This window comes from Misgurnus anguillicaudatus, chromosome 7 (assembly GCF_027580225.2).
Source record: "Misgurnus anguillicaudatus chromosome 7, ASM2758022v2, whole genome shotgun sequence".
NCBI lineage: Eukaryota > Metazoa > Chordata > Actinopteri > Cypriniformes > Cobitidae > Misgurnus > Misgurnus anguillicaudatus.
The window spans coordinates 40,602,501-40,629,779 of NC_073343.2; the positions used below are offsets into that span (position 1 = coordinate 40,602,501).

The window sequence follows — 27,279 nt, forward strand, 5'->3', positions numbered from 1 at the left end:
TATATATATATAGATACGGTAGGGATGGGAAGCGGGTAAGTGGATTAAACTGGATCAGTCGTTGGTCGCGCATCGGCTGGGCATCACGTTGAAGGACAGCCAGTAGATCAGTGGTGCCAATCACAGTCTCAGGAATTATGATTAATGGGGAAATAGTAGCTTTTAGGTTAGCACACCTTCATTTTTTGAACAGCTTTGCATTTTACTTTATCCTGTAATTGGTTTACTCTCTCTTGGCATTAGAAAAAAAATGACAAACCAAACATATTTGGCTGCTCGAGCCCAGTTCTTGAGTAGTCCTACAATCTGCCGTTTTTACAGTGTTTCTTTGTATAATTCAGGGACCCTGCCGATCCAGTTGTGGCTGAATATGATCTCGCTTTGACCTCTAGCACCGTTAGTGAACTCGCCGAGGCGAGACGAACTACGTATCACTCGGGCCGCTGGATCTGGGATGATCAGAACGGAGAGACGAGCATCAGCATCACTGGGCCAGATGTCACGCTTCCTAGTAATGGCGACTGTTCAGCTTATTACAACTGGGTGGAGGAGAAGAGTGGAAACCAGGGGCCAGGTACAGAAAACACATAAGTGTCAGTTTCTCAGTCATTTCAGACCAAAGGCAGTTGTCTTGAGGGGTTTTGTTGATACACACATTACTAAAACCCTGCACATCAGCATATCTAACATACTTTGTATTCGTTGCCTAGGGCTGTGAGTAGATTCAAATGTCACATTTTTTCTAATTGGGGAGTTCACCTCATATGTTAAATATGCTAATTATATTTGTATTAAGTTTCTTTTTCAAAAGATACTTCAAAACATCAACTTAACACAGCACCATGAATTGTGTGTTTAAATTGTAGATCATTGATCGTATGAAAAAAAATGAAGAATACATATACTTATTAGCACTACATATATAACAGTCATATCGTATAACCTGTCGTATAAAAAATGAGCAATAATAGCATGTATTTCCTGTTTTCTATGATTTCTGTTTTTCCTTATGTTTCCACTGCCTGTATGTGTTGTAAATCATGTTTATAATGTTTATTTACTGTATGTCTGCTTTGCAACACTGCAAAATTGTGAAGTCATAAAATGTTGTGTTTTTTATTTTCATTTTGTGTAGAGTTGGATCACATGAACCCAGCCCACACCATCAGTGCCGCTCTCTGCTATGCCACACAGCTCGTCAACATCTTGTCTCATATTCTGGATGTCAACCTTCCGAAAAAGTTGTGCAACAGGTTATAGCAACATATGTATTGTCAAAACTATCAGTCAGCTGTTTTTTTGTCACTTTTAATCTTTCCCCACCGTTGATGAGTTATCTCTTTAATTAAGAAAAAAAAAAACGCTTACCTGCCAATGACGAGTTTTTACAGCAATCCATATTTCCGTTATTATCCACTAGGTGGCGCTCTTACCCAACTTATAAAACACTGAAGCATCCACTGCTCCAAAAACATTAAAAACTCGGTGTATGTTTTGATTAGGGCTGTCAAAAGATTAATCGCGATTAATCGGATACAAAATAAAAGTTTGTGTTTGCATGATATATTTGTGTGTGGATTGTTTATAATTATTATGTAAATATAAATACACACATACATGTGAACATTTAAGAAAAAAAATATTATTATTATTTTTTTTATATATAATATAAAATATATTAAATAAATATATATTCACATGTAATTGTTTCTTAAATTCATACATGCATGTGTGTGTATTTACATAAATAAAATAAGAACACACAGTGCACACAAAAGACAATGCAGTTATCTCAGCTTTTTGCTCAAAATGTTGTATTTTTGAAGAAACTTGCCCATATTTTTTTTAAAGCAGAGGGCCTGTTCTTTCATTTGATATATTGTATGTTTATATATTTTAAGAAGAACATTTTCTGGAAAGGAGTACACTTTGGTGAAGATCATAAAATAATGCTGGCGCTGGCTTTTTTTTATAAAAAATGCTGGCAGGGAAAGAGTTAATTCTCTTAAAAGGGATAGTTTTTACCCAAAAATGATAATTCTGTCATCATCTACTCACTCAAGTTGTTACAAACTTGTAAAAATGTATTTTTTGCTAAACACAAAGGATAATATTTGTAATCTAGTAGAAAACAGGAGCATTTTGATTTGTGTGTGTGTGTGTGTGTGTGCGCTTTTCTTGATCTCTGTGACAGTTTGACAAGAAAAATCTTTAACATGTAGCACAAAGTTGATTCTTATTTTAGGTGAGTTGAAGCCCCAGGCATCTGACATCTTCTGTTTTCTTCCCCACAGCGAGTTCTGTGGCGATAATCTGACCCGATACCGATTCACCCGTGCCGTAAACAAAATCAACACCAACATCCTGCACCTTTGCTTCTCGCAGGTAATACTTCAATTCATTGTCGAGTCTGTTGTGATCTGTGAAGATTTTGGCTGCTTTAACATCTCGCATGTTTTTTACTACACAGCATGTCGAAGGCGAGCTTCATCCTCACCATACTTTGAGGAACATCATGTTTTTAGTGTCACCAGCAAACAAGAACCTCGGCAGGTAAAAGATTTTAGAAGAACTTCTTCCAGCATGCATACCTCTTTCTCAACGAAAGCAATATGTGACCCTGAACCACAAAACCAGTCATAAGGGTCATAAATAAATTAGAATTTACTAGGATAGGACAATATTTGCAAGGTATTTGAAAATCTGAATTCTGAAGGTGCAAAAATCAAAATATCCAAATGAAGTCATTAACATTGCATCCACTCACAAAATAAAGATTTTATGTATTTATGTACAAAATCTTTACTTAATATTCTAATGATTATTGGGATAAAAGAAAATTCTATACTTTTGACCCATACAATGTATTTTTGGCTTTAATGCATATATAACCATGTTACTTATGACAAGTTTGTGGTCCAGGGTCACATATTATGTATTTGTGTATTCTCTGAATTGTTGTTATTTGGGTCAGTAAGGTGAAATTTATTATTTTGTGTCCGTATGGTTCAATTAAATTTAAAAGGGTTAACATTTTAAAATAAATTTGTAGAGTACTTACTTTTTTGAGGACCAAGTCTAAAATTTTCTGGTTTTATTTCATTTTGAAAGAATATTTGGGGGATAATTGCAATAATGTAAATTGGTGTAACTAGCATTTTTTATAATGAAAATATAAATATATTCATAAAAATGTGGAATGAAATATAATCATCTAGTTTAGTGTAATATGATTTTTACATACATTGTTACATCATTTGTCAAAGATTATTTAGAAAACAGAGCTGTTTTCAGTATATGACCGGACAAATATTACAAAAACGCATTAAAATTTACATTTAGAAATAACTAATAAAATTATATTTAAAAAATTTTTTTTTATTATGATGATTATGCTTACATGCCATCGAGGTGGATAAAATATTTAATATTTTTCTTTTTTTTTTGCGCACTTGACAGTTACACCATTTAACATTTTCATGTCCATTCAGTCGTAACTTTCATAAATATGGTGCAAATTTTATTTTTTATTGCATAAAATTAACATAAATACACTGTGCATGTAAATAAACCGGATGCATGCTTTTTTTATTTCTCATCTTGCCAAACCGTTTTTGTCACGGACCCATTTACTTGATGGGCACAATTTTACATTTTCAGTGAACGTTCGGATAATTTTTTTTTAATAATCTTAAAGGTGCAGTGTGTAAATTTTACCAGCATCTAGTGGTGAGGTTGCAAATTGCAACCCAAGGCTCATCCACAGTTGACCCCTCGCTTTCGAAATGCATAGAAAAGCTTCGGTAGATGCCACAGGACAAACATGTCTACATCAGAGGCAACTTATTAAACAAAATTTCTCCGTTAAGGGCTTTTGTAGAAACATGGTGACACAAAATGGTGGCTTCCATGTAAGGAGACCTGCAGTGTATGTAGATAAAAACGTATTATGCTAAGAGTTGTTCCTTATTTGAGGTCTTTATACACCCCTGATAATATAGCTACGTATATTATATTGCATTTCTGTCAAGAGATTCTTCTAAAAGTTACACACTGCACCTTTAACCGTCCACCTTCATGTTGACTTATTTCTGTAACCAAATATTTATCACCCAATATCCATTATTAAGAATCTCACTTCTACCCTCATCCACGACACAGAACTGGGCCTTTTGAAGTGAGCGCAGGCTTAGAGGAATCTATGGAGTTTGTGGAACCAGAGGCAGCCGGACCTGCGGAGGAGAGCGGAGACGAGGCAGTGACGGATGAAGAAACGGACTTGGGCACAGACTGGGAGACAGTTCCCAGCCCTCGCTTCTGTGACATCCCGTCTCAGCCTATGGATCTTTCCCAAAGTGGAATGCAGGCGTCTCAGCCGGTGGGCAACGCTGGTGGTATGATCTCATCTGCAGCTGCTTCCGTCACGTCCTGGTTCCGTGCCTACACGGGGCAGCGCTGAGACCAGGTGGAAATGGTATAACCCCACTAGTTGCACCCTTCTCATTGGTTAACTTGCATATGCAGACAAAGGGAAGTTTTTGGTCGTCTGGCTCCTCATAATAAATAAATGTTAGAAACCAGAGGGAAGCATGTGATCTTGAGAAACAACTAAGACGACTGGCACTGTGGTCTTTTACTTTTACACAAGTAGCTTACAATACTGTGGACATCACGCAACCTTCACCCAGTGTACATTGCCAAATATCCTTTTTGTTTTTTCATTCAAACTGTACAAAGCATTTTTGGACAGACTTGAATATGTGCCGTCAATAGTTCAACTGATGGATTGCAAGTTCTCACGAAAGACAAAACTGTTCACCAGCTTTTCAAAGAATATTACTGTATAAATGTTGCTGAACTAAAAGAGTGAAATTATTATGGGTGTGTCTTGTTATATTAGATTATACATTTTTAAGAGGAATTGTATTTTATGACAAAAGAAGTGTGCAGTTTTTCCTCTCTACAAACATGCTGTATCAGGTATAATTATGCCTGTCGTTATGATTTTGGCTCTCTGCTGTAAAGGCAGATTAAGACTTGTCAGCATTTTGCCCATATTTATATTACCACCCTCTAGTTGTCAAAAGAAAACAGAACTTTATACTCTTAGGGAATGTGCGCTTCATATAAAATGTATTTGTATTGGTAGACTTGACAGGTAATAAATGGAAAACTGATAAACAATAGAGACGTTAAGTCTACATTTTGTAGATTTCACATAAACTGTGACCCTGGATCAGAAAACCAGTTATAAGTAGCATGAGTATATGTGTAGCAATAACCAACAATATATTGTATGGGTCAAAATTACCAACTTTTTCTTTATGCCACAAATCAGGATAAAAGTAAAGATCATGTTCCATGAAGATATTTTGTAAATTTCCTACCATCAATATTTTAAAACTTGTATATGTATGCAGTGCTGACGACTTCATCTGGACTGAAACTTTACAGGAAACTTTTTCAATATTTAGTTTTTGCACCCTCAGATTTCAGATTTTTCAAATAGTTGCAGTTCAGTCAAATATCGTCCTTTCTTAAATGAATGGTTTACCAAAAAATGAAAATTCTGTCATTTTCTCATCCTCATGTTGTTCTAAATCTGAAAGAATTTCGTTTATCTGATGAACATAAAAGAAGATATTTTGATAAATGATGTAAGCACACAGCTGATTGTAACCAATGTAGGAAAAACATGATGGAACTCAATGGGTACCGTCAACTGTGCGCTTACCATCATTTTTAACAATACTTCCATAATATTTGTTTTCCTACTATGGCAGTCAATGGTCACAATCTGCTGTGTGCTTACCATCATTTATCAAAATGTATTCTTTTGTGTTCATCAGAACAAAGAAATTCATACAGGTTTAGGGTGAGAAAATTACTGATTTTTTTAACCATCTCTTTAACAATGCATAGATCAATGGAAATCTTTAAAAAAGGAAGAAAAGGACCCCTATGACAGGTTTTGTGGTCCAGGGTCACATATTGCTGACTGCAAAAATATATGATTGCATGAGTCTGGCTTACAATGGACTCGCCTCACACGAAGGCCTGCGTTTATACATTAGTTGTAAAAGAAAAATTAAAGGTGCAGTGTGTACATTTTAGCAGGTATCTAGTGGTGAGGTTGCGAATTGCACCCCTCCCTTTCGAGGCACATAGAGAAGCTATGATAGCCATCACAGGACATACATGTCATCATCTGAGACAACGTAGTGGCAAACACGCTCTGTAGAGCAGTTTGCCGTTTAGGGCTCCTGTAGAAACATGGCGGCTTACATGTAGGGGGACCCGCGGTGTATGTAGATAAAAATGCCTTATTCTAAAGTAATAAAAACAATACAGTTCATTATATAAGGTCTTTATACACCACTGATAATATATTTATGTATATTAAATTGCATTGCTGTCAAAATATCCTTCTAAAATTTACACACTGCACCTTTAAGTATAAAATTATGAGTTAGTCCTGTAAATAGTCAAGTCTAAATTTACTTAAACACTGAATACCACCTAACGCTAAAAATGCATTTTATTGCACACCGTGTATTCCTCTAATTTAAAAAGGAAATGAAAAAAAAGTTAAATTGAAGGTCAGTCTTTTCAAATAACAGCTTGTAGAGTTCATGACCCATGCATATTGATTTACAAAGTAATACCTATACATTTTTAAGTGCCTTCATTTTAGAAAGCCAGAATGTAACTAGTTAACCCAAGCACATGGATCCCAGCATTACTTAATTAGCATACAAAAAACAAAACATGCACACAACATCAGCTTACAAACCCTCCAAGATACACTTTATTGAAGTAAAATGCCTTAACAGGCAGAGCACAGCAAAATAATTAACAATAATAATAATAATCTTTAAAAATCTGACACACACTTTGGAAAACATTGCAAAGAAATTTGTCTTTTTTCAGATGGTGTTCAGTAATTCACTGTCAAGATGGAGAAACTCTCTTCCCACAAATCAAATGTTTCCCGTTGAGAAACAGTACATCATACAAGGAAATAAACACTTAAAATTTTTAGAAGAATATGCACTACCTGTTTACAGGGGTTGAACATCCAGTCCCGCTGTAGAACAAGAGCGACCATTTAACATAGATATTTATATACACAAGTTAGAATAAAAAGAACAAGGCGTTTATCCCCACATTAAGATTAAATGCATTTCCTGTCACACTCGTGCCATCATTCATCACCCTGTTATGATATATATATATATAGGATTCTTTGTTATGTACAATGTAAACATCTGGGCTTCAAATAATCTCAAACCCAACCAGTCATTAGCCATCGTGCTCCCTTATATCCCAAGACTTGTAAGCAGTAATCTGAGATGGTTTTGGGACATGGGGAACAGAAGCATTCTCGCTACAAGATTCCCCCATCACCAGTGAATTAGTCACGTATGCAAGTATGCAGGGAGATACATACAACTGTAATGCTTATTAACGTTTATTTTTGCAAGTTAACATCAGTGCAAGAAAATAAAGCAGAGGTGCGTTATAAAGAACTGAAAAGTTCATCATCAAATCGATGTTTCGAGTTAAGTCAATAATGCTTATGTAAAGTAAGGTCATCAAGCAGTACCCAGATCTGCAAAATGTAATCTTAAAGGGTTAAAGTGCAGACCAACATCAAGGACCTGAGAAGGTATCCATTAGGAGAGTTGGTGATTGGTTGGCAGAATAAGAGTACAGATATCCAGCAATTTCTTTTCAGCAACCTAGTTAAGCACTATACATCAAAAAGCGCACATGCTCATTGGCAACACACAGGAAACACAGCTCATTCACACTAGCAACTCATGCATACAAAATTCATTTACGATTCCTCATCCGTGTCTCTGCTTTTCTTGTAAATTGGCATGCTATAAAAATCAGGGACCCAGCGATTATCATGGAGTCCCACATTGCAACCAGGCGTGTCTTTGTGAGCTCCCCGGCAGCACATCCAATAACCCGGGCCGTAGGGAAGTGCCTGGCAGTAGGGCTTATGATGCCAGCGGCAGAGCGAGACGTCACCTTGATCGTAGCGCTTCTTGCACTGCTTGCATGGATCATCTTTGTAGCGTGGATCACTTACCCATCGAGAGTCTGCTGGCCTGATGCCATAACTCTCAATGATAAATTTAAAGTAATGGCACGTGCACTTAAGGGCAGCCAGGCTTTCAGTAGGCAGCAAGCAGAAGATCTTTACAATGATGTGGTGGGGTAGGAAAGCCATGTACTGCTGAGGCTCCAAAAGCAGCTGGATCTTAAAGCGAGTTTCTAGGAATTGATGAGACACTAGACGGCGTAAGGGAAAAGGCACAGACTCTCGACTTACCACGCTGGTCACTTCATTTTCAGTCTCTACAACTTTCTGATGGTTTTGTTCAGCACCAAGTCCATCCCGACTATCCTCTCTAAATTGCAATACAGTCTCCACAGAAGGGTTACTCTTATTAAGAGAAAGTTCTTTGTTCAGTGTTGTATACTCTGGTGAGGAGGGCTTGTGTTGGTCCTTCAGAGGCTGAGGAAGAGATTGGGCAAAAAACAACACTCCTGGGGATGGTTCTTTACTTCCACATAAGCTGACATGCCTTGTTGAGGACTGCAGGTTGTTTGCGATCTCAATTTCTAGGCTACTCTGCTGTCCTGTGACTAAAGAACCTTCATCCTGGTGAAGGGTGGTGGTCTCAGTTGTTGCCAACTCAGGGGCCTTGGATGGGGAACTCAGTTTGTCCAAAACACTACCCAGTTCTTGTGGGTCACTTTGAACTCTACTATCCTGAGGAACAGTAGGAGCTACTGAATGGGAATGCAGTGAATAAGGTTCCGGCCCTGCTAAAAGCACACGACCCACCTTCCGTCTTAAGCTGTTGTTTCGAGAGAGATTTCCACTTTCCTGGAGGCCTTGTCTGCTCAGGCCCTGAGATTCCAACTTGGCCACCATATCTAGAACCTGCACAGATTCACCATTTTCCTCTTGGATTTCCAGTTGTTCTGCAGGCTGAGGGGTGGACCCAACTTTTGACAGAGTAATAGTGCTGGTGCTACGCAAGGATGGGGGTTTGGAGCTTACCAGCTGGTCATTAACTCTTTGTTCAAAGTATGCCACCATCTCCACAACAGGGATGGTCTTTTCAGCCTCCTCTCCCTCTGCCATTACCTGGCAAGGATTGACATCCTCGTCTGGGACCCCACATTGAGATGTTCTTTGTATATCAGGTTTTGGGGCTGGAGATTCCACATTTTTTGGCTTATCTGGGTTTCCAGACCTCCTCCTGCGCTTAGCCACAGTCCAATCACCATCCCAGCTGCCTTTGTTTTTCATAGAAACAGTCCGTAACTCTGGGGCAATGGCTTCTTTTTCAGAGATGTTGTCAATTTCACTACCGCTACACTTTTGTTCTGCAAAAATGGCAATTTTCTCTTTTGTGTTTCCAGGTTTAATGACATCCCATATGTCCAAAGATCCCTCTGCATCCTCGTCTTGGTAGATCTCAAGTGAGCCCTCATTTTCCAAACCATTTGAAGATGAGTGCAGAACTAAAGAACTAGTAAACGTTGTAACAGAGGGTGCTTTGCTCTTGCGGGTCCCACGTTTAGTTGATATATTGCTCACATTATTTGTGTTATTGCTGTTGCTACATCGGAGGGCATTGTTGGAGATGATGCTGAGGGGGCACCGGTTGGCTGTGCCTTTGCCAGATGAGCCCATGAAACCACAGGCCTGACGAATGCCACACTCTTTCCCGAGCACTCCCTGCTGGTCGGCATGGAGGCCTCGTGTTGCATCGTGCACAGACTCCCGATGTATCTCTTTGTCTTGTGGTTTGGGGTATGGCTTAAGGTGCATGATGGCAAACCTAAGCAAAAGAAACAAGATCATTTTTTTTAGCCACTAACTAAATGAGTCACAACAAATTTTATTACATAAACAATCTGCATTCAAATGGTAGTCTAAAGAAGAACTTAAGACCCATAGCCCATACAGGGTTAGGACAACATGAGGGCAAGTACATTTTTAATTTTGGGTGAACTAATCCTTTAAGATTAGGGTCAATAAAAGCTCAAATTTTGCAATCACTACATTGAAAAAAACTGAGAAAATGTACTGAAAAACATGCTGCACCATCTGTTGGTGACAGATTTTAAAAAAAGCTGATTCTTTAAAGAGCCCCTAAGGTAGGTGTTTTAAGCAATATTAAAAAAGTCTCTGGTATCCCGAGAATATGTCTGTAAAGTTTCAGCTCAAAATACACCACAGATCATTCATTATACAATGTTAAACATGGCCATGTGTGTCTGCAATGAAAAACGCACTGTTTTTGTGCGTTTCTTTAAATGCAAAGAAGGCTCCTGTTCCCCACCTCATATGCAAAGTAGGGGGTAGAGCACTTACACATGTGCTTTGGACTACATCAAAACAAGTGTCTCTGGCAAAAGGTTGAAACAATGCACTCATAAGGTGGAGTCTGTGAGCGGTAATGGTTGGGGTGTAATTAATGTGACATCACATTGATAGGGGATCCCCAACAGCCTGTTTTGTTTGACTGTTGTGGTTTAAAGGAGATTACACAAAGAAGAAGAATAAAAGGCTCAGGTGACAGAGTATACCAAATATAGTATGCAGAATGACAAAAAACTTCTCAGGCAGAAGATGATTCCTAGTTAGCACAAGGGATAGCTGTTCCCTCTGGCCCTTAGGCTGACATAATGGGAGCAGAGCCACCCAGGTCCAGACACAACTGGGCTCTTACACAAGCACTCAGCTGACATGGACCCAGCTGCCCCAGAAACAAACCGTTAGCTCCACAAACAGCAGCCGCTCTATGCGTGGAAGGCATGAACGCTCACAGACACAAGTGCATATAAGGCAACTGCAGACTCAGACCTGATAAAGGGGTACAGGGAGGGCTCACGTGACTTAACTTGGGATGGCATTCAGAGCTTGGACAGTTTATTTCAGAGCTGTGCCATGAGTGGGAGCCAATTTGGCTTGCTCAAAAAGGGAGTAGGTATGTGGGCTACAGCCATTAATTGGATAGCAAACATGAAAAGTGGCATGTCCATTGAGCAGTGTGAATACCATTTGGTGTGTCCATGGAAAGATCACATAAGCCAGCACCTCTCCTTCAGGGGCAACGTTCCTTTGTGTCAAACACCAGGACATGCCAAACTGTAAGATTGGAGAGTATAGTTTTGCTGAACTAACATCTTGAACAAAAAGCAGAATAACATTAAAGGCAAGTCAACTGTGGCTTTAACTATCCATGGATACAGGGAACACTCACAGTTCCTGGCACAAGCTAGCCTCTTCTTGCCAAACGTCTGTGTTAGTATGAGAGATTATTTTCCTGAGGCTTGTAACTTCAACAGATGGGCATCCATTTGAGGTGACACAAAAGAGTACTGTAAATTGTTTGAAAATGTTAGCAAATAAAAAGGCCAATTGAGCACCTTTTTGAGTTCTTTAGTAAATGGCAAGTTACGCATCTAATTTGCTCAACGACACCAATTTGTATATCGACTGAACCTAAAAAATAAAAAACGTAGCACTGAATGAACAGATTACCGCACAATGTCAAGAACCTCCCAGTTTGCAGAATGCATTGCTGGATGGGAGTATGATTACTCTGGAGACACGCCAGCTCGTATCTGTCACTCTAATACAGATTTTTACCCATTACACAACCTGGCAAAAACATCAAGCCTACTACCAGTCTTTGAACTGAATGCACCCACAGCTCAGAGTATCCTTAATACCATGTGCCAAACTACAAAAAAAAAAAAAAAAATCATTGTGTAAAATGAAAACAAATACCACAAGTAAAAAGCAAAACAGGGAAAGGAGTGAAGGTCAAAACATGAGGTGAGCTAATACTGAAATCAGCCTTATGCCTCAGTGTACAGGAGATCTGTTGCTCCCCCTTCTTTTAAATGCAAAATAAAGGGCCTGCCATAGAAACCGTCCAACTCACAGGGAAAAAAATGTGCAAGTATGAGGTCACGATTATGAACAATACTTTGCACCAATTATGTCATAACACGGTGTTCTTCCTGAAGCTGTGGTTGAGCATCTGGGTCTCCACACGTCTCCACGTGTTGCCGCAGTCTATAGCTCATGTAGTCACAGCTTAGAGACAATCACAACAAAGGAGGAGTAATTATAGGCAAGATGGGAACAGAATCTCTGTGTTTGTGAAGATAAAACACAAACCAAACGGCTTTTTCCTTATCCACCCAGTAATTGGGTAAGCATAGTTTGCTTACAAGTTTAGCATTTGTAAAGAAAGAGCACCTTGTTGTGTATACTTATTAGTCTTAAATGTTGATGAATCTTGCCTTTATTAGGTTGCTTGACAAGACATTTTTTCTTAAAGGAAAACAACACAGTTTTTCAATATTTTACTGTTGTTCTTTCCTCAACTTAGATGAATTAATACATACCTATCTTTTCAATGCGTGCACTTTAAATCTTTGTACAGCGCGTTGTGAATGTGTTAGCATTTAGCCTAGCCCCATTCATTCATTAGGATCCAAACAGATATGAATTTAGAAGCCAACAAAGACTTCCATGTTTTCCCTATTTAAAGACTGTTATATGAGTAGTTACACGAGTAAGTATGGTGGCACAAAATAAAACTTTTCTTTGGAGCCATAGGAATGAATGGGGCTAGGCTAAATGCTAACACATATTTAAGAAGCACTGTACAAAGACTAAAAGACAAGTGCACACATTGAAAAAAGATAGGCATGTATTAATTAATCTAAGTTGAGGTAAGAACATAGTAAAATATTGAAAAACTGTGGTATTTTACTTTAATGTCACATTAGGGCATACAATGTGTTTGGTCAAGTGTTGAAATGTTAATCCTTACACACCACATGACAAAAAGTGAGAAGAAATATTCACTCCAACACATACATAAACTATAAAAAAGAACAGAAAGGACATTATATGGAACTGGGAATAAGTAAATGACAAACCAAACCCTAACCTACGTTACCCGTCCATGCACCATGGCTAAATGTGTAGGATGAGGTGCTTTTATAGCTAGTCCATAGCTCCAGTGCAAAAACTGCTTTCAAATGTAGGCTGCAATTGTGCAGAATCCTTCAGAACGTACTAATATAAATACATAATGTTATAACATTTTTCATGTTGCCATCCAACTCAAACCAAACAATGCAGGGTCTATAACTATGATATAATGACCAAGAGCGCATGTCGTTTAGGAAAATTTATTGAAATAAAACCAATGTGGACTAAAACTTTAGACTTATGTAAATTGCAAACCGCTCAAAATGTGCAATTTTTGTACAGAAAGTAATAATTACCTCCGGACTGATGGTGTATTGGAGGCTCGTAACCGTGGTTCCCGGTAAGGGGTGGGGTTCCAATAACTGAGAGTTTCACATTTCTGAGGCATTAGGTTCCTTCCTCCAGTGCGAGTGATGTCTCCCAATAGAAGAGATCAGGACTCCAGCCAACTACAAGAAAAACAATGGAGAACATTGAGAATCTGTTGATGCATTACTCGTTTTACAAATATACCTGAAAGTTTATGGAAAAGCTTCTGCAATGTAAAATAATGCTAGAGCAATGCAAACGATTCATATAGATTACTTTCAATAAGACAGAATGGTTTTGGCTGGACTGCATTAGTTTGTATTTTATGCAAAGAAAGAGTCATTTAAATGGCCAATGCAGTACATTGCAGCAACCACTTGTGGGGATGCAGTTTAAAAATAACTAGAGACCCAGAAACCCAGATAAAAGATGGGAAGAGGAATTAAAATCTGGTTCACAGCACCACTTTGAGAGTTGAGAGTCAGATAATACACAATATCGCATTATATTACTACTTTGCTTTAAGAATAATGCTCCGTGCACATTACAAGCGACTTTGTTGAGGTCGTTAGGAGGCGTTCCCAATTCTGGCTGTCCTAGTAATTACTATAAACAAATGAATAACCGTCCTCTCAGTAAAAGTCAAAAGACTTGAACTCCACTGCTTCACTCTCATTGGTAGTCGCTCCCGAAAGTTGTTCGTTTTTAGCATAAAGTTAAACAATTCTCAATTATGTTGCGTCACTGGACACGCCCCATCCGGTCGCCAACGGTCACTGTCGATCGTGTCGGCAGAAATCATCAGCTCTCCATTAAAATTAACAGAATTGCGCCACTTTGTTGCTGCCTGTCGCTTGTAATGTGAACTAGGCATAACTCCAACCCTAAAATGAAAAATTTATCACCCCGATGTCATCCAATATGTTTGCAGGTGAAACTCATTGAACTAGTCATAACTAGTTGTCATACGCATCATAATTAAACACTCACGACACACGCGAGAACCAATGAGTTTTAATGTGCAGGCATATTTGGAGCAGTTATTGTCCATTAACATTACATAATTGTCATAACTAATGGTAAAAAGCTCAAAATATGCTTTGCTTTTTCTTGTTTCCCTTCGCTTCAGAATGGGGATGCATGGCGATTGGTTGCGATTAATCTATACCAGTATAAAAGTTTTTGTTTACATCATATGTGTGTGAACTGTGTATAATAATTATGTATATATAAATATGCACACATGGATGTGTAATTGTAAGAAAATAATGTTATATGTTAAGTATTTATATATAATATAAATTATACATAAATATACAAATGTAAATACACATACGTTTCATATATACATGCATGTGTGTGTGTGCTTTTATCTATACAAAAGGTATTATACAAAGTTCACACACACACACACACAACGTAAACAAAAACTTTTGTTCTGCTATGGATTGGTCGCGATTGGTCGTTATGCATCCCTACTTTAGAAGGCATTTGTTAACCTACTGGGTCACATGGATTACATTTATGATGAATTGATGCATTTTGGGGCTTCAAAATGTCATTACACAGCTAAGAACAGCCAGAATATTCTTTAGTACAAGACATAAACATCTTGGATGACATGGGGGTGAGTCATTTCTTAAGTACCTTTAATTTTTATAGTTAAGAGTTGTGGGGTGATACCACAATAAATCTCTAGTTGGTCAGAAAAATGTCAATTGATCAATTTAACTACAACTCTAATGATAACAATGGATAACCAAAACAAAAAAATTAGTCAAAAGCTAAAGAGAATACAGGGCCCTAAATCTCTTATGCCCATTGTATCTCCCGGGGCTGGAAATTACAGCCAAGCAGTTTGTTTTCCAAGAGTGTGTCACCCATGAAAACCAGATAAGCTCATAAAAAAGGTTTTGGAATGGTTTCCTAGCATACCCATCCATAAGCCCTTAGAGATACACTGGCTAATAAAATGTACTACACTGGCTGAGCTTACTCGTAAGGACAAGATTACATGGTCTCAACAGAGAGACCAAAACAAAGCAGAGATAAACTTAATTTCCTTTTCGCTCCACCGTCAAACCTTATTTCTATCCACGCACACCAAGTTCTGGCATGTATATGTAGTGATCCACAATTGAGTAACAGCCCGAAACACGGGTACGAAATAATCCAAGACTATAAAACATTTGTCGGTTCTTTGGACAATATAATTTTATGTCAGTCAAAACTCACTACATTCTATATCTTTCAAATAAATGACACTACAACGATTCATACACATTAATCTTTCAGAGTTACTTGCATGCATCCAAGCTATTTTGCACAACAAGTCATGCCATTGTAAATTCCTTTGCTGCAACATTCACACAGTATTTCGTTACAGATGGTTTTATGTAGTGTTGTGCGACATGCCCCATAGTGATATTGTCCAATCATCAGACTGTAAGATAGAATCAGGGTCCGGGGCAATAATTTACTCATTTATTTATTTGTTAATTTTTTTTACTCATTTATTACATGCTGAATTTGTGAACACAAAAGAAGCTACTTGGCAGCTGGCAACACTGTCACAAACACAAGTTTCTAAAACCTGATGTCATTTATACCAGGCGCAATGAAATTTCAATGAAGTGGCAGGGAGTGGGAACAACTCACTTGCTGGCTTTAAACCCCTACGTGGTAAACAACCTATCTAGTAAAAGGAAATGTCAAAGCCTTGCGTATTACAAGTTCAGGTGTGAGAAGGAGTCCATGCCGCCCACAAGCCCCTTTCATGCAAGAAAAAGCACGCAATGCGCTTGTTAATGTGAAACTATGATTATAATAACAAAAATAATTTTAAACTACAATGGGTAAACATGCCAACTATCGTCACGTAGTATCGTCTATCGTCACAACCCTAGTTGTATGTACACACAGTCTTCATCCTGGTACAGCACATGGTTTTATTGACTCGACTGACAATCTCCAGAACTTTGTCTAAGCAGCTGTGATTGGCCGGATTAGGCGGGCTGTGCTAAAAAGCACGTGTGCGCCTGTCGGAGGAAATAAATACAGGTCTGATAAGGGGCCAATGAAAAATTCAAGATCCATGCATGTCTATAAATGGCAATAACAATCAATACTTATAGACCACTGCTGGAGAATCAGGACAAAGCCCAGGAATCATGTGGGATTTGACTGCTCTATACTCCCCAGCACTTTGTACACATAGCACACGCTTTACATGCTATGACGCAAGGAAAACAAATAAGATTCTAGACAAACATGAACACAATACGTCTACACATAACTGCACAGTAAACACACGTACACGGCCTTTTAAAATGTCTAAGGAAGGTCTAATTTCCTACAGTATACCTGAACTTGCTCAAGCTTTCCAAAAACAATGGCACTCGTTCAAAAAGATGGGTGGGGTGGCTGTTAAACTTGCACAATGTCCTTTCCAGACCATCTAAAACAGACCAGCTGCTTTAATAGCTTTGATAGAACTTTCCAGATCTCTGAACCAGTAAAAAACTAAACGCATACAAAATAACCAATGTTCATTCATATCCCCTCGAAATCCCCTCCATTTTAAACCAGAAACTATAGGAATTGCAGAAACGTAAAAACAAATATTTACATGACATGCATACAAAAAAATTCTAATTCTGATTTCTAGGTCAGTAAACAAATGTAAGCAAATGTGTGACATTGAGCACAATAACATTCATTGTAAAAAAATATTTTGCATCTAAATCTTTAAGTTAAATCAACTTGGATTTACAAGTTAACTAGTTAACTAGTGATGAATTGTTGTAACTTATAAAAAAGTTTAAATAAATTAAGCCAATTCAACTTTACTTTATGGGATGGTTTCCCAGACAGGGATTAGACCAGTCCTAGACTAAAATAAAATGTAAGAGCTGTCCAAACTGAAAACAACTTGCACTGATACATCTTAAAATACATTTGGTTTTATTAAGGCATGTTCGTTAAAACTAGTTATATTTCCTAATTAAACTAAGGCCTAGTCCTGGCTTAAGCTAATCCCTGTCCAGGAAACCACCCCTATACGTTACAGCAACACATCACTAGTCAAGATTAAAATAGTAGGTTGAAATGACTTGTAACTGTGAACACAAACATGTCCCGTAAAGAGGACCTAGTAAAATTGCTGTAACATTCACAGAAAGCATTGTCACATAACATGCTCCTTATGATCTTGTCAAACTAAAATGCTCAAGAGAGAGAAAATCATGCAATTGGCAAACGTCAGACGCTGTGGAAAAAGCCTACCAAGAGCAGGACTTTAAATGTGTCACATGTCTTTACGGGATTTTTACGGCATTTATGTGAATGCACGCACAGATTCTAGAAAACCTTTGACAGTGTGAATGCACCAAAAAAAAAAAAACATCAAATGATCCCAGACAAATTCCAGACAAAATTTTTGTAACTTCTGTGTGAAAAGTGCTAAATTGTGATGCTTCTTACACATCTGTGTAAATATACAAAAATTAACAAACACTATCTGGTCCAAGTGCATCACCTAGAAAACTAGAATGCTAATCCACATTTTAGGCTCACTAACAACAGTGCAGTACACAGAGGTTCACTTCCTCCAGACTCTTGAAAACAACTTCCCTTCCACAGGAACATTCAAATAACAATGTGGTTTTTCTATTTCGAACCAAGCATAGGGAGTTGTAGTGGATTTTCAATGCAATTGGCATAAGGACAAAATATGCTTTATATTTGATTTGGTTCCATTTCAAACCAAAACACTTGGGAGTTTTCTTTCCCATAAGTGAACCATAGTTTGGTTATGGAGCCATTGTGCAATAATTTGCACTCTTAAAGTTGCCTTCCTGCAAGTCCTTGGGTCAAGAAAACAAGCTTTTCATTATCTTTCACAATTCAATGCTTTGTTTGTATAAATGTATAGACCTGATATAAATTAAAAACGGTTTACACACCAAACCGCAACAGAAGTAACTTATATAAATTATAGCTTGATATAAAAGCTACTGGCTGTTTGCAAGAGATGCATTAGCCACCGATTTTATCAGTATATCAGCTATAGACGGTTTCATCAGACGCACGTGATAGCACCTGACTAGTTACTAAACTGATCTCTTGAACAAATGCCTCGTCAAAAATAACAAATGTTTTGGTTTCCTAGGTAATCTATGTGTTGTTGTTTTTTGCTTGTTATACAAATAAACTACTTTTAAAGAACTTTGTTGTTATTTATTCTTAGCGGAGTTTATCGGAAGTTACGTGCGGGCCGCGACAGCCGCTTGTTTATGTTGTTACTGCTGAAACGGTCTATAGCATGAAAAAGCCAATAACAAAGACAATTTATAAATTAACTGCACAAAGCCACCAAGTTGTATAATGTTGGTTACATAACCCAACATTTTTCTTTAGGTAAAAAAAATCTGTATCTGTGTGCCCGTCCAACGGCATCTCACGAAAATTGGCCAAAAGTTAGCTAATTCGTATTAATTCATACGACCACATACGCAAGTTTGGTATGATTTCCCTTGACCCCTGTGACGTTGGGGGTAGGTGCGGGGTTCATATATATATATAAAATGGGTTCGGTTTGTTGTTTTTGTTTTTTTAATGAGATTTGAACGATTTTGCACGATTCACTTCGTACAAATGATACGAATTAGCCAACTCGTAAAATATGTACGATCTTGGCCTACTGAATATTTCAATGAATCCAATCCATGTTTAATGGAAATTATTTGAGGCAGCAATAAACTAGCTGGTATACCGTAATGTGTGTGTTTTGAACTTAACCAAATTAAAACATGATAAAAGTTTAAATAAGCAAGCAACAAATATTGTTGTTTGTTAAAATCAGAACTGTATCGACCAAAACAAGTCCTGTATGGGTCCATCCCTAGCATGTACTAATTCAATGTTTGCATGTGAAATCAGAAAAGGCTTTATCTCATGTTGCAATAACAAGTGAGTAACAACTACTCAGCATATTGAACTGCTTTTTAAAGAGGTCAACATAAGTTCAGTAAACTAACAACATGAACAAATCAATCTGCTGCAAAGTCCCTAATGAAGGTATACTTTAACCAAAAGCCAAGAAGCTACTCAAATCACCTATAGAAAATCAAAGCCTCTGATTATAAACAACCCCAACACTGAAAAATCAAATCTCGACAGAAGTTCACACACAAGCTCTGTAATTGCGTCTACTGCACTTTGAAGGACTGCCCAGGATAGCTCGTCGTGTGATGGGTGTGTGCATGTGTATCTGAGAGCAAAATGTTGCCAAATACTATGCCGCAACTTTGACACCATACTAGGAATAGTTAGGTCAGGTCAACAAGCATATCAACAGCCCACCCCGACTCAACCATCTAAAACAAGCAACGTAAAAAGAGACACTTCCAATATACATAGGTCCACGGCGTGACCTCAGACAAAACCAGGTCTCTTTTAACTTCCCCAGCTGAAACTTGATACTTTGAACACACCTTGTGTAATTTGCTTTCCATGATGAATTCTCTTCTCTTATATTGGTTTTCATTCTCTCGCCAAAGAAATCGGCCAGTGTCATAAACGTGTAGATGTACACAGCTTTATGATCACATTAAGAGAATGTGTGCCAGCTACACAAATGTTCTTAATAGGAATCGACCGACTGTCTGCAGTGAAGGAATGCATTTGAACACTGGCACATGAACGTGTGTTTTTCAACAAACGCTACACGCCAAGTAAATGACATTAAACAACAACAAAAGAACTTGTTGCTCAGAGGCCGAAAGGAAAATTGCATGGATTAAGCTTGCATTATTAATTGTGGAAAACAAAGGCTTTGTATTTCACATGCTCACCGAATAACGCAGAAAGAGTGTTTAACACGTTACACACACAAATGAATCAAAGTATTTCAGCTAAATTAAAAACACTACAACCCAATTTCAAAGAGGATGATTGGAACCACATACTGTAGACCTGCCAATGAACGAGACAAAAGCTTGTCCCGACCTGCTGGATCATTCTTTCCTGCAAAAGTTTGTATGAAAGCTCTCCGTGGTTTGCGTAGTGAGGTAAGGTACACCTTTCTTCCCTTTAGCCCTGCCACATGACTCCAGGCAGAGCGGCCAAACAGGTTTTCTTAAGCTGTGCAAGCAGTCCAGTTGACAGACTTTCCATGCAAGACCTGGAGGGCTAACCGAGTTCAAACAGGTGGTCCGGGCTGAACTGTGCCAGCAGTGTTTTATAAATCGTTCTTTCAACTTCTTAAAACTCTGTAATGTTTTCACTTCAACAAATAGGGCTTATAGAAAAGCACCATCAGTCCTGCACACTTCATGACACCCGCTGTTTAAAACGCCTGCCAAATAGAACGCAATGCTGATTGGTTTGATAACGGGAATTTTTAAACTACTCGGTCTGAGATTATTTTTCATATTTCTGTCGCATAATCAAAGTAATGTGTCAAAATACATTGTTTGCATGTCATCACTATACAATTAAGATATGTTCTGGATCAAACTAACCAGTCATTTACTGGTTAGGGAAAGGTTGGAATTTTTGGGTATTGTATTGCCAAATGCAGACTATGTTTGCTTTGCTACAACTTTACAAATGCTATTCTTAAACCTGCATTTTCAGTGATAAATGAGGTCAATCTAGATTGGAAAAACCTTGACATTTTGGACCAAACTGTAGAGAGCAACTTAAAAAAATGATTATTTAAACAGAATAAATCTCAAGACAATGACATTGAAGTCAAAAACAAGGTGCTTAACTGAAGCTACCACAAAGTAAAACTACCCTAGTGCCACATCATTTGACAAATAACCCAGAGGATGCTTATCAAGTCTATAACAGGATTTAAGGCCTGGTTAATATGAATATAACATGAAACAGCTGACCAGAGGAAGATGAAAGGTCTTTGCACTCCTGGTTTGCATTTACCAAAACTGCAGAGCTTTAAAATGCTCAGTCCATATCTTCTATTACAGAAAAACAAAGCCTATATAGAGGCATACTTTAGGTAACTAAGCTGTTAAATACAAGCCAGGCAGGCATCAGCTTGAAAGTAGATACTAATAGAGCCCGACCGATATATCGGCAGGCCGGTATTATCGGCCGATATTAGGGATTTTCCAAACTATCGGTATCCGCATTCATAATGGCCGATAAGTAAATATAAAAAAAAAACAGACGAAACAGCCTTCAACCATGTCGTGAGTGTTGCAGTTTGTTCACCAGAGGGCACTCTACAACCTCCCTGTTGGCAACACTCGTGTATAACGCGTCACACATCCTGCAACCTGCTGATCCAGCCAGAGTTGGGCAGAGAGAACAACGGTTAATGGAATAGTCTACCCTTTTGCCATATTAAACTATGTTATTACCTCAACTAGACAAATTAATACATACCTATCTTTTTTCAATGCGTGCACTGTACAGCGCGTTGAGAATGTGTTAGCATTTAGCCTAGACCCATTCATTCTTATGGTACCAAAAAAAGTTTTATTTTGTGGCACCATACTTACTGGTATAACTCCTCATGTAACAGTCTTTAAATAGGGAAAACACGGAAGTGTTTGATGGCTTCCCTGTTTGGTACCATAGGAATGACTGGGTCTAGGCTAAATGCTAACACTTTCATGACACGCTGTACAGTGCACACATTGAAAAAAGATAGATATGTATTAATTCGTCTAAGTTGAGGTAATAACATAGTTTAATATGGCAAGAGGGTAGACTATTCCTTTAAGTGAGTTCATGGTGAGTTGGTCACGAGACAATAAAAGAAACCAGTTTCTTTTTAAAATGCATTATCATATTATTTTAGTTAAAACTCATAAATAACTACAAATAACTAATGTTAGGGAAATCTGTTAATGTTTTGTTGCGCGTTTCTGAAAAAAAAACTATATATATCGGAATATTGGATTTTAAAGACAACAAACATTTGTATCGGTATTGGCCTTCAAAATCCTTTATCGATCGGCTCTAAATACTATATTACCTACTATTGCATACTATTACATGTACTTCTGCTTTCAAGGAAACCATCCATATAAGTGCATGACTGTCTTGCGTAGGGACAAAGTTCAGATGTCTAATGAAGTAGTTAAACATTTATATTCTCTTAAGTATCATATTCACCTTTACAGTCCTCTAACAACTTTGACTACACAACATGTCTCCAAGGGTGAATTGAGGCGCATGCAAAAAACAGCATGCTGTGTGTTTTGATTAAATGGCAGTAATGCATTCATATAGTAATTATAGTGCTTATGGGAGTAATCCACTTTTAATGGTCTTATATTTTGCATTAATCTAAAAATATTTAGATGTCACTACGTCTATTTAAACGTGACTGAATGAAACTGACTTCAAACCATTAACAGGGCATTACAACTGTGCATTTATACAAGCTCACAGCTCTCTAAACTGATAGATGAAGCATAGTAAATGAATAAAACAAACATTGAACTTCATTTAAATGAAAGCAAATAGCCTAACACAAAAACAGAACCACCCAAACTAGGAACAGGCCCCTGTTGCGAAAAATAGGCGACATAAAGTTATTCATAAATGAATAGAAATGCAACATAAAACATATTCTCACATTAACACATGCAGTGTCGAAAAAAAAATGTAAAGAAAATATATGTAACGTTATACTTCTAGAAATAAATGTGACACTGCTAACGTTACGTCTATGCTTATTAGCACCGAGGCTAACTGACATAAACGCCACTTACCATACAAGAGCAAAAAAAATAAGCGTTTTAAAACGATTATAGAAACAAATACACATGAACAAAATAAATAATCAAAATAGAAACCATAAGATGCCATGAAAGTTTTTATACACCCTGTATGCCCCGTGTTTTGGGGTGTTTAAATGCTAGTTCCGCTCGTCATATGCAAAAACGAAGCCACGTGAAAAAACAACATAAATGTTAAAAGTACAGCAAATAAAATGCTAAACAAAACTCTCGAAACTCAGTTGAGGCGACAAACAGTGATATGTATGACTGACACGAAGAAGTAACACACCAAACATGAGGAAACAGACGACTCAAAACTGACCTGAGGTAAAACTGAGAAATAAAGCGGAAAACTCCGTTTCTGAGAGAAAACTTTTGTTCTTCTGTCTTAATTGGGGTGAATTTATCTCATCGCGACGTGATGTTAAAGTCTGGCGTCCTTCAGGACTCAGATCTTCGTGTGCGAGCGAGATCAGATCTGATCAGGTGTGCGCGCACAGCGAGCATTGCTTCATATAACAGGAGCACGCGCACACAGGAGTACGCGAGCGTGCACGCACCCATGGCAGGGAAATCTGGAGCCTTGCTAGGACTGGCAACTCTCATTGGACAGCCAATCAATAAAACATAAATTAAATTGTATGAAACAGTTCTTATTTGTATTTATTAAATAAGTAATGATTGGCAAAAAACGCCATTATGTTTAGTATATACTGGTATAAAGTATTTATATACAGCCATGATTCAAGTGTAGTCTTATTTTATCTATATGAAAAAGGTTGGCAAAAACATTTTTAGCTTTTTCTGGATTTAAGACTTTGATGGGCTGAGACCAAATACAACCAAAGTAAAGACCAGACTAGTCCTCCTCAAAATCACCTGAAAGATTTGCAGAAGAAAAAAGCTTTGCAGAAGCATTGCAATGTTATTACAAATACATTATTGGTTGCATTTGAAGCAGGAAGTTTCATGTCCAATAACAGTAATGGGGTTAATGAGCACCTATTTTGTTGCTAAAAAACGTTATTTTGTGTATTTGGTATAATACAATGTGCTCATGTAGTTTTTGGTTTAAAACATTTTTGTTGCTCCAGATATAATTGCCTTCCTCAAACGCTCAGATTTTGTAGAAAGCTCACTGACCTGAAAAGCGCTGTGTTCCTGATTGGCCAGTTGTGATTGACCTGAATACCTCTGAGGTCAGCCGGAAATGTGATGCTCCTTGCCATGTTTTGAAGATTAGCTCACAATGCAATGCTGACAGTAGTTAATATCGTCTTTACTACCTTATCAGTACTAGACGAATCTGATCCAGAAAATGCAGATGACCAAGCTGGTCGATCAACTTTGCCAGCGCAGCTTAAGCAGATTAGTAAGGTAAGGATACCAAAACATTATTACCATGTCTGCATTTGTGATCGTGAAACAACAAACGCTACTATTTTAGAAGCGTGTGGTTTTATGATACTCGTGTCATCGTTTACTTTGGGATTTGTACATTTTGCATATCGTTTGTTAACATGTACCTACACTGTAAAAAATACTTTGCTGCCTTAAAATTTTTAGTTGAATCAACTCAGATTTACAAGTCATGTCAACAGAAATGAGTTGTCACAACTTAGAAAATATAGTTGAGAAAAGTCAACTTAATTTTATAAGTTATAACAACTCACCTGTAGTTATAACAACTCATCTCTAGTCAAGATAAATAATAGTAAGTTGAAATGACTTGTAAATCCGAGTTGATTCAACAAAATTTTTTAAGGCAGCAACGTATTTTTTACAGTGTACACACACTTACACACCGAAACGTAAAATCGTGAATCGGATAATACGTGCTCTTTAAATAGATCAAAACAATGCATTGGCAATTTAGTAATATGGACCAGTCTTGAAATAAAAATCACTTTCATTAGACCAAGTCTTGAGTACTACAACACATATTTTTACATCTGCTACTAATTAATATCAGAATTTACAGTTGAAAGTAATCTACATTTATATAACATTTATATAATAATTTTATTCTTATTTGATTGGTCAGTGTCACCTCTTCCCCACTACCCTCCTATTATCCACATTATCAGAAATGTAGGATACTTTAAGGGAACAATTTGACTTCAACCTCATATGTTTTTTATGAATAAATACAATAAACATAAAAGTAACATCTCCATGTTCTGTAAAATATTAAAAGTCCATTAAAAATTGAACTTCAACCCTGTTATTGAAGCTTCTGAAATCTTAAACTTTCCCTGTTGAACAGATCCACCTAGAGGTAGCAAAGATAACTACACCATACTTGCACCAAACCCTCCTGAAAAACAAACAAATTTATGTATAGAGATTTACAGTATGTGTCTCTGACTTCTGTAGTAAATATTAATTCTTACAGAAACACACATTACATTAAAAAGGTAATAAAGATGGCTGTTTATGGTAAAAAAAAAAAAACGGCACATACACATTGGTATTGAATACACCTTTTACTATGACATAATTTAAGGTGTGATATTACAGTATTGCAATGTGAGATTACAAGACCTTTTATCTCAATGAGCACACAAATGCAATGTTTGTATTTCAGATGTTCTGTGTTTACGTCACTTGTCACTTTAAATTCAGTGTCTCTGAATAAAATCTTTAGCTTAAATTAAAAACACAGTGTAATAATACAGTTATAGTTATACAAGTATCCTACACTGAAAAAAATTATTCATTGAATTTAATCAATTTTTTAAGGTAAGTGGTTCCAATCAATTTATTTAAGCTACATTTAAACAAAAGTTTTATATTTTATTTATTAAATTCAATGAATCATTTTTTTTCAGTGTACAAAGCTGAAGATGCATCTTTAAAAAGATTTTTAAGTGATGCTATTTTTAGACTTGTTAATATACTGTTCACATTTTTATCCAAGTATGTACATACAATACAGTATCTAAACCATCTTTAAAGTGAACACAATAAAAGGCCAAACAGCAAATGTTTCTTGTGACTTTTGTTTGATCAAAACAGAGCTATTGTGATGAAAAAAGAAACAATTTCCAGTTTCAAAGTCCATTGCCTCACCTCAAAAGGCTTTCCTGGAACAAAAGAAAAGGAGGGGTTTTCTCTCTCTTCTCATCCCCAGTTGTCTCCAATCAAGCTTTTTCTCACAATCACTTTCTTCATTAAAGCGAAAGTTTAAATGAAACATAATGTCTAGCATTTACTTCAACAGTGTTACTAAAATGTGATACACATAGATTAATACACAACAACATCACACAGAGATTCTCAAGCATTAGATGATCAACAGTAAATTGACACAAAATTGCCCTTATATGTCATCATTTGTAAATGTCACATCCAATCATATAGACAGCCCTTTCATAATCCATTTCATTTTCATTCAGGATGTAAAAGAGAAATCAAGGAAGACATCCTTATTGCTCATGGGTGTTCTAAACCTTCCTCAATTTTATTCAATCTTTTTTATCATAAGAACTAATTAAGAAAGAATTAATAAAGAAATGGTAAAAACAAATGTATTGTTTACTTTGTTGTGTATTATTATGACAGATCTTTGTGCGTTTGACCTAAGAAATGCAAAGGTGAGTCTGAGAAGTGACTGAGATCAACTGTAAAGAAGTCATTTACTTGGGTAACATTATAACGTGACAGGTCCATCTAGTTCTTGTTGGATTATGCAAATTAAACTCTCAAAAATAATGATGACACAGTTCTGGAAGTGAACGCAGAAAACTATAAGAAGATTGTACCTGTTTGGTGTTGTTGGTGGCACAGAGACAGAAGGAAGATTGAAAAGCTCTCACACCTCAGAAATCCTTGGCAGTATTCCCATGAAAAGAGGGCGTACGCCGCAAACCTCTAGTCATATAAACATGTGGCCTGATCTCTACAAGGAAATATTGTATGATTTTTTAACAATCATGCAGCATTCTTGTTTGTTTGAGTCAATGCTGGCACTTCAGGAAGATTTATACAGTAAGGGCTCTTGGGTACTTTGTGCTGCATAACCTCTGTCTGCCTTACATGTGTTTTGATGATGGGCGTAACTGAAATCCTAGAAGTTTCTTCATTTGTTTGGACAATCGATGGATAAAAAATTCCAAGATTCCAAGTATTATCAAAAGCCAAGGGTTGCCTTGGGAACTAGGT

At 37.2% G+C, this 27,279-nt stretch overlaps 2 protein-coding genes across 3 annotated transcripts in view; one reads left to right on the forward strand and one right to left on the reverse strand.

The window, feature by feature from the left end:
- The window catches only part of atg14 (autophagy related 14), an 8,417-nt gene extending 3,541 nt beyond the window's left edge, over positions 1-4,876 (forward strand). The window contains exons 7-11 of one of the 2 annotated variants that reach the window (XM_073869987.1): positions 342-574; positions 1,136-1,253; positions 2,295-2,385; positions 2,471-2,553; positions 4,162-4,876. In XM_073869987.1, the coding sequence (XP_073726088.1) occupies positions 342-574; positions 1,136-1,253; positions 2,295-2,385; positions 2,471-2,553; positions 4,162-4,459 (823 nt within the window). In that variant the 3' untranslated portion in view covers positions 4,460-4,876. The remainder of the gene's footprint in view (positions 1-341; positions 575-1,135; positions 1,254-2,294; positions 2,386-2,470; positions 2,554-4,161) is intronic. The other variant, XM_055172741.2, reaches the window with a different exon arrangement.
- A 1,904-nt stretch (positions 4,877-6,780) lies between these two features.
- fbxo34 (F-box protein 34) lies at positions 6,781-23,643 on the reverse strand. The gene is made up of 3 exons (XM_055172739.2): positions 23,438-23,643; positions 13,345-13,497; positions 6,781-9,869 (listed from the first exon to the last, which is right to left on the reverse strand). Exons 2-3 carry the CDS (start codon positions 13,434-13,436, stop codon positions 7,841-7,843), a joined length of 2,121 nt encoding a protein of 706 aa, XP_055028714.2. The 5' UTR covers positions 13,437-13,497; positions 23,438-23,643; the 3' UTR covers positions 6,781-7,840.
- Between the last annotated feature and the right edge of the window lie 3,636 nt (positions 23,644-27,279).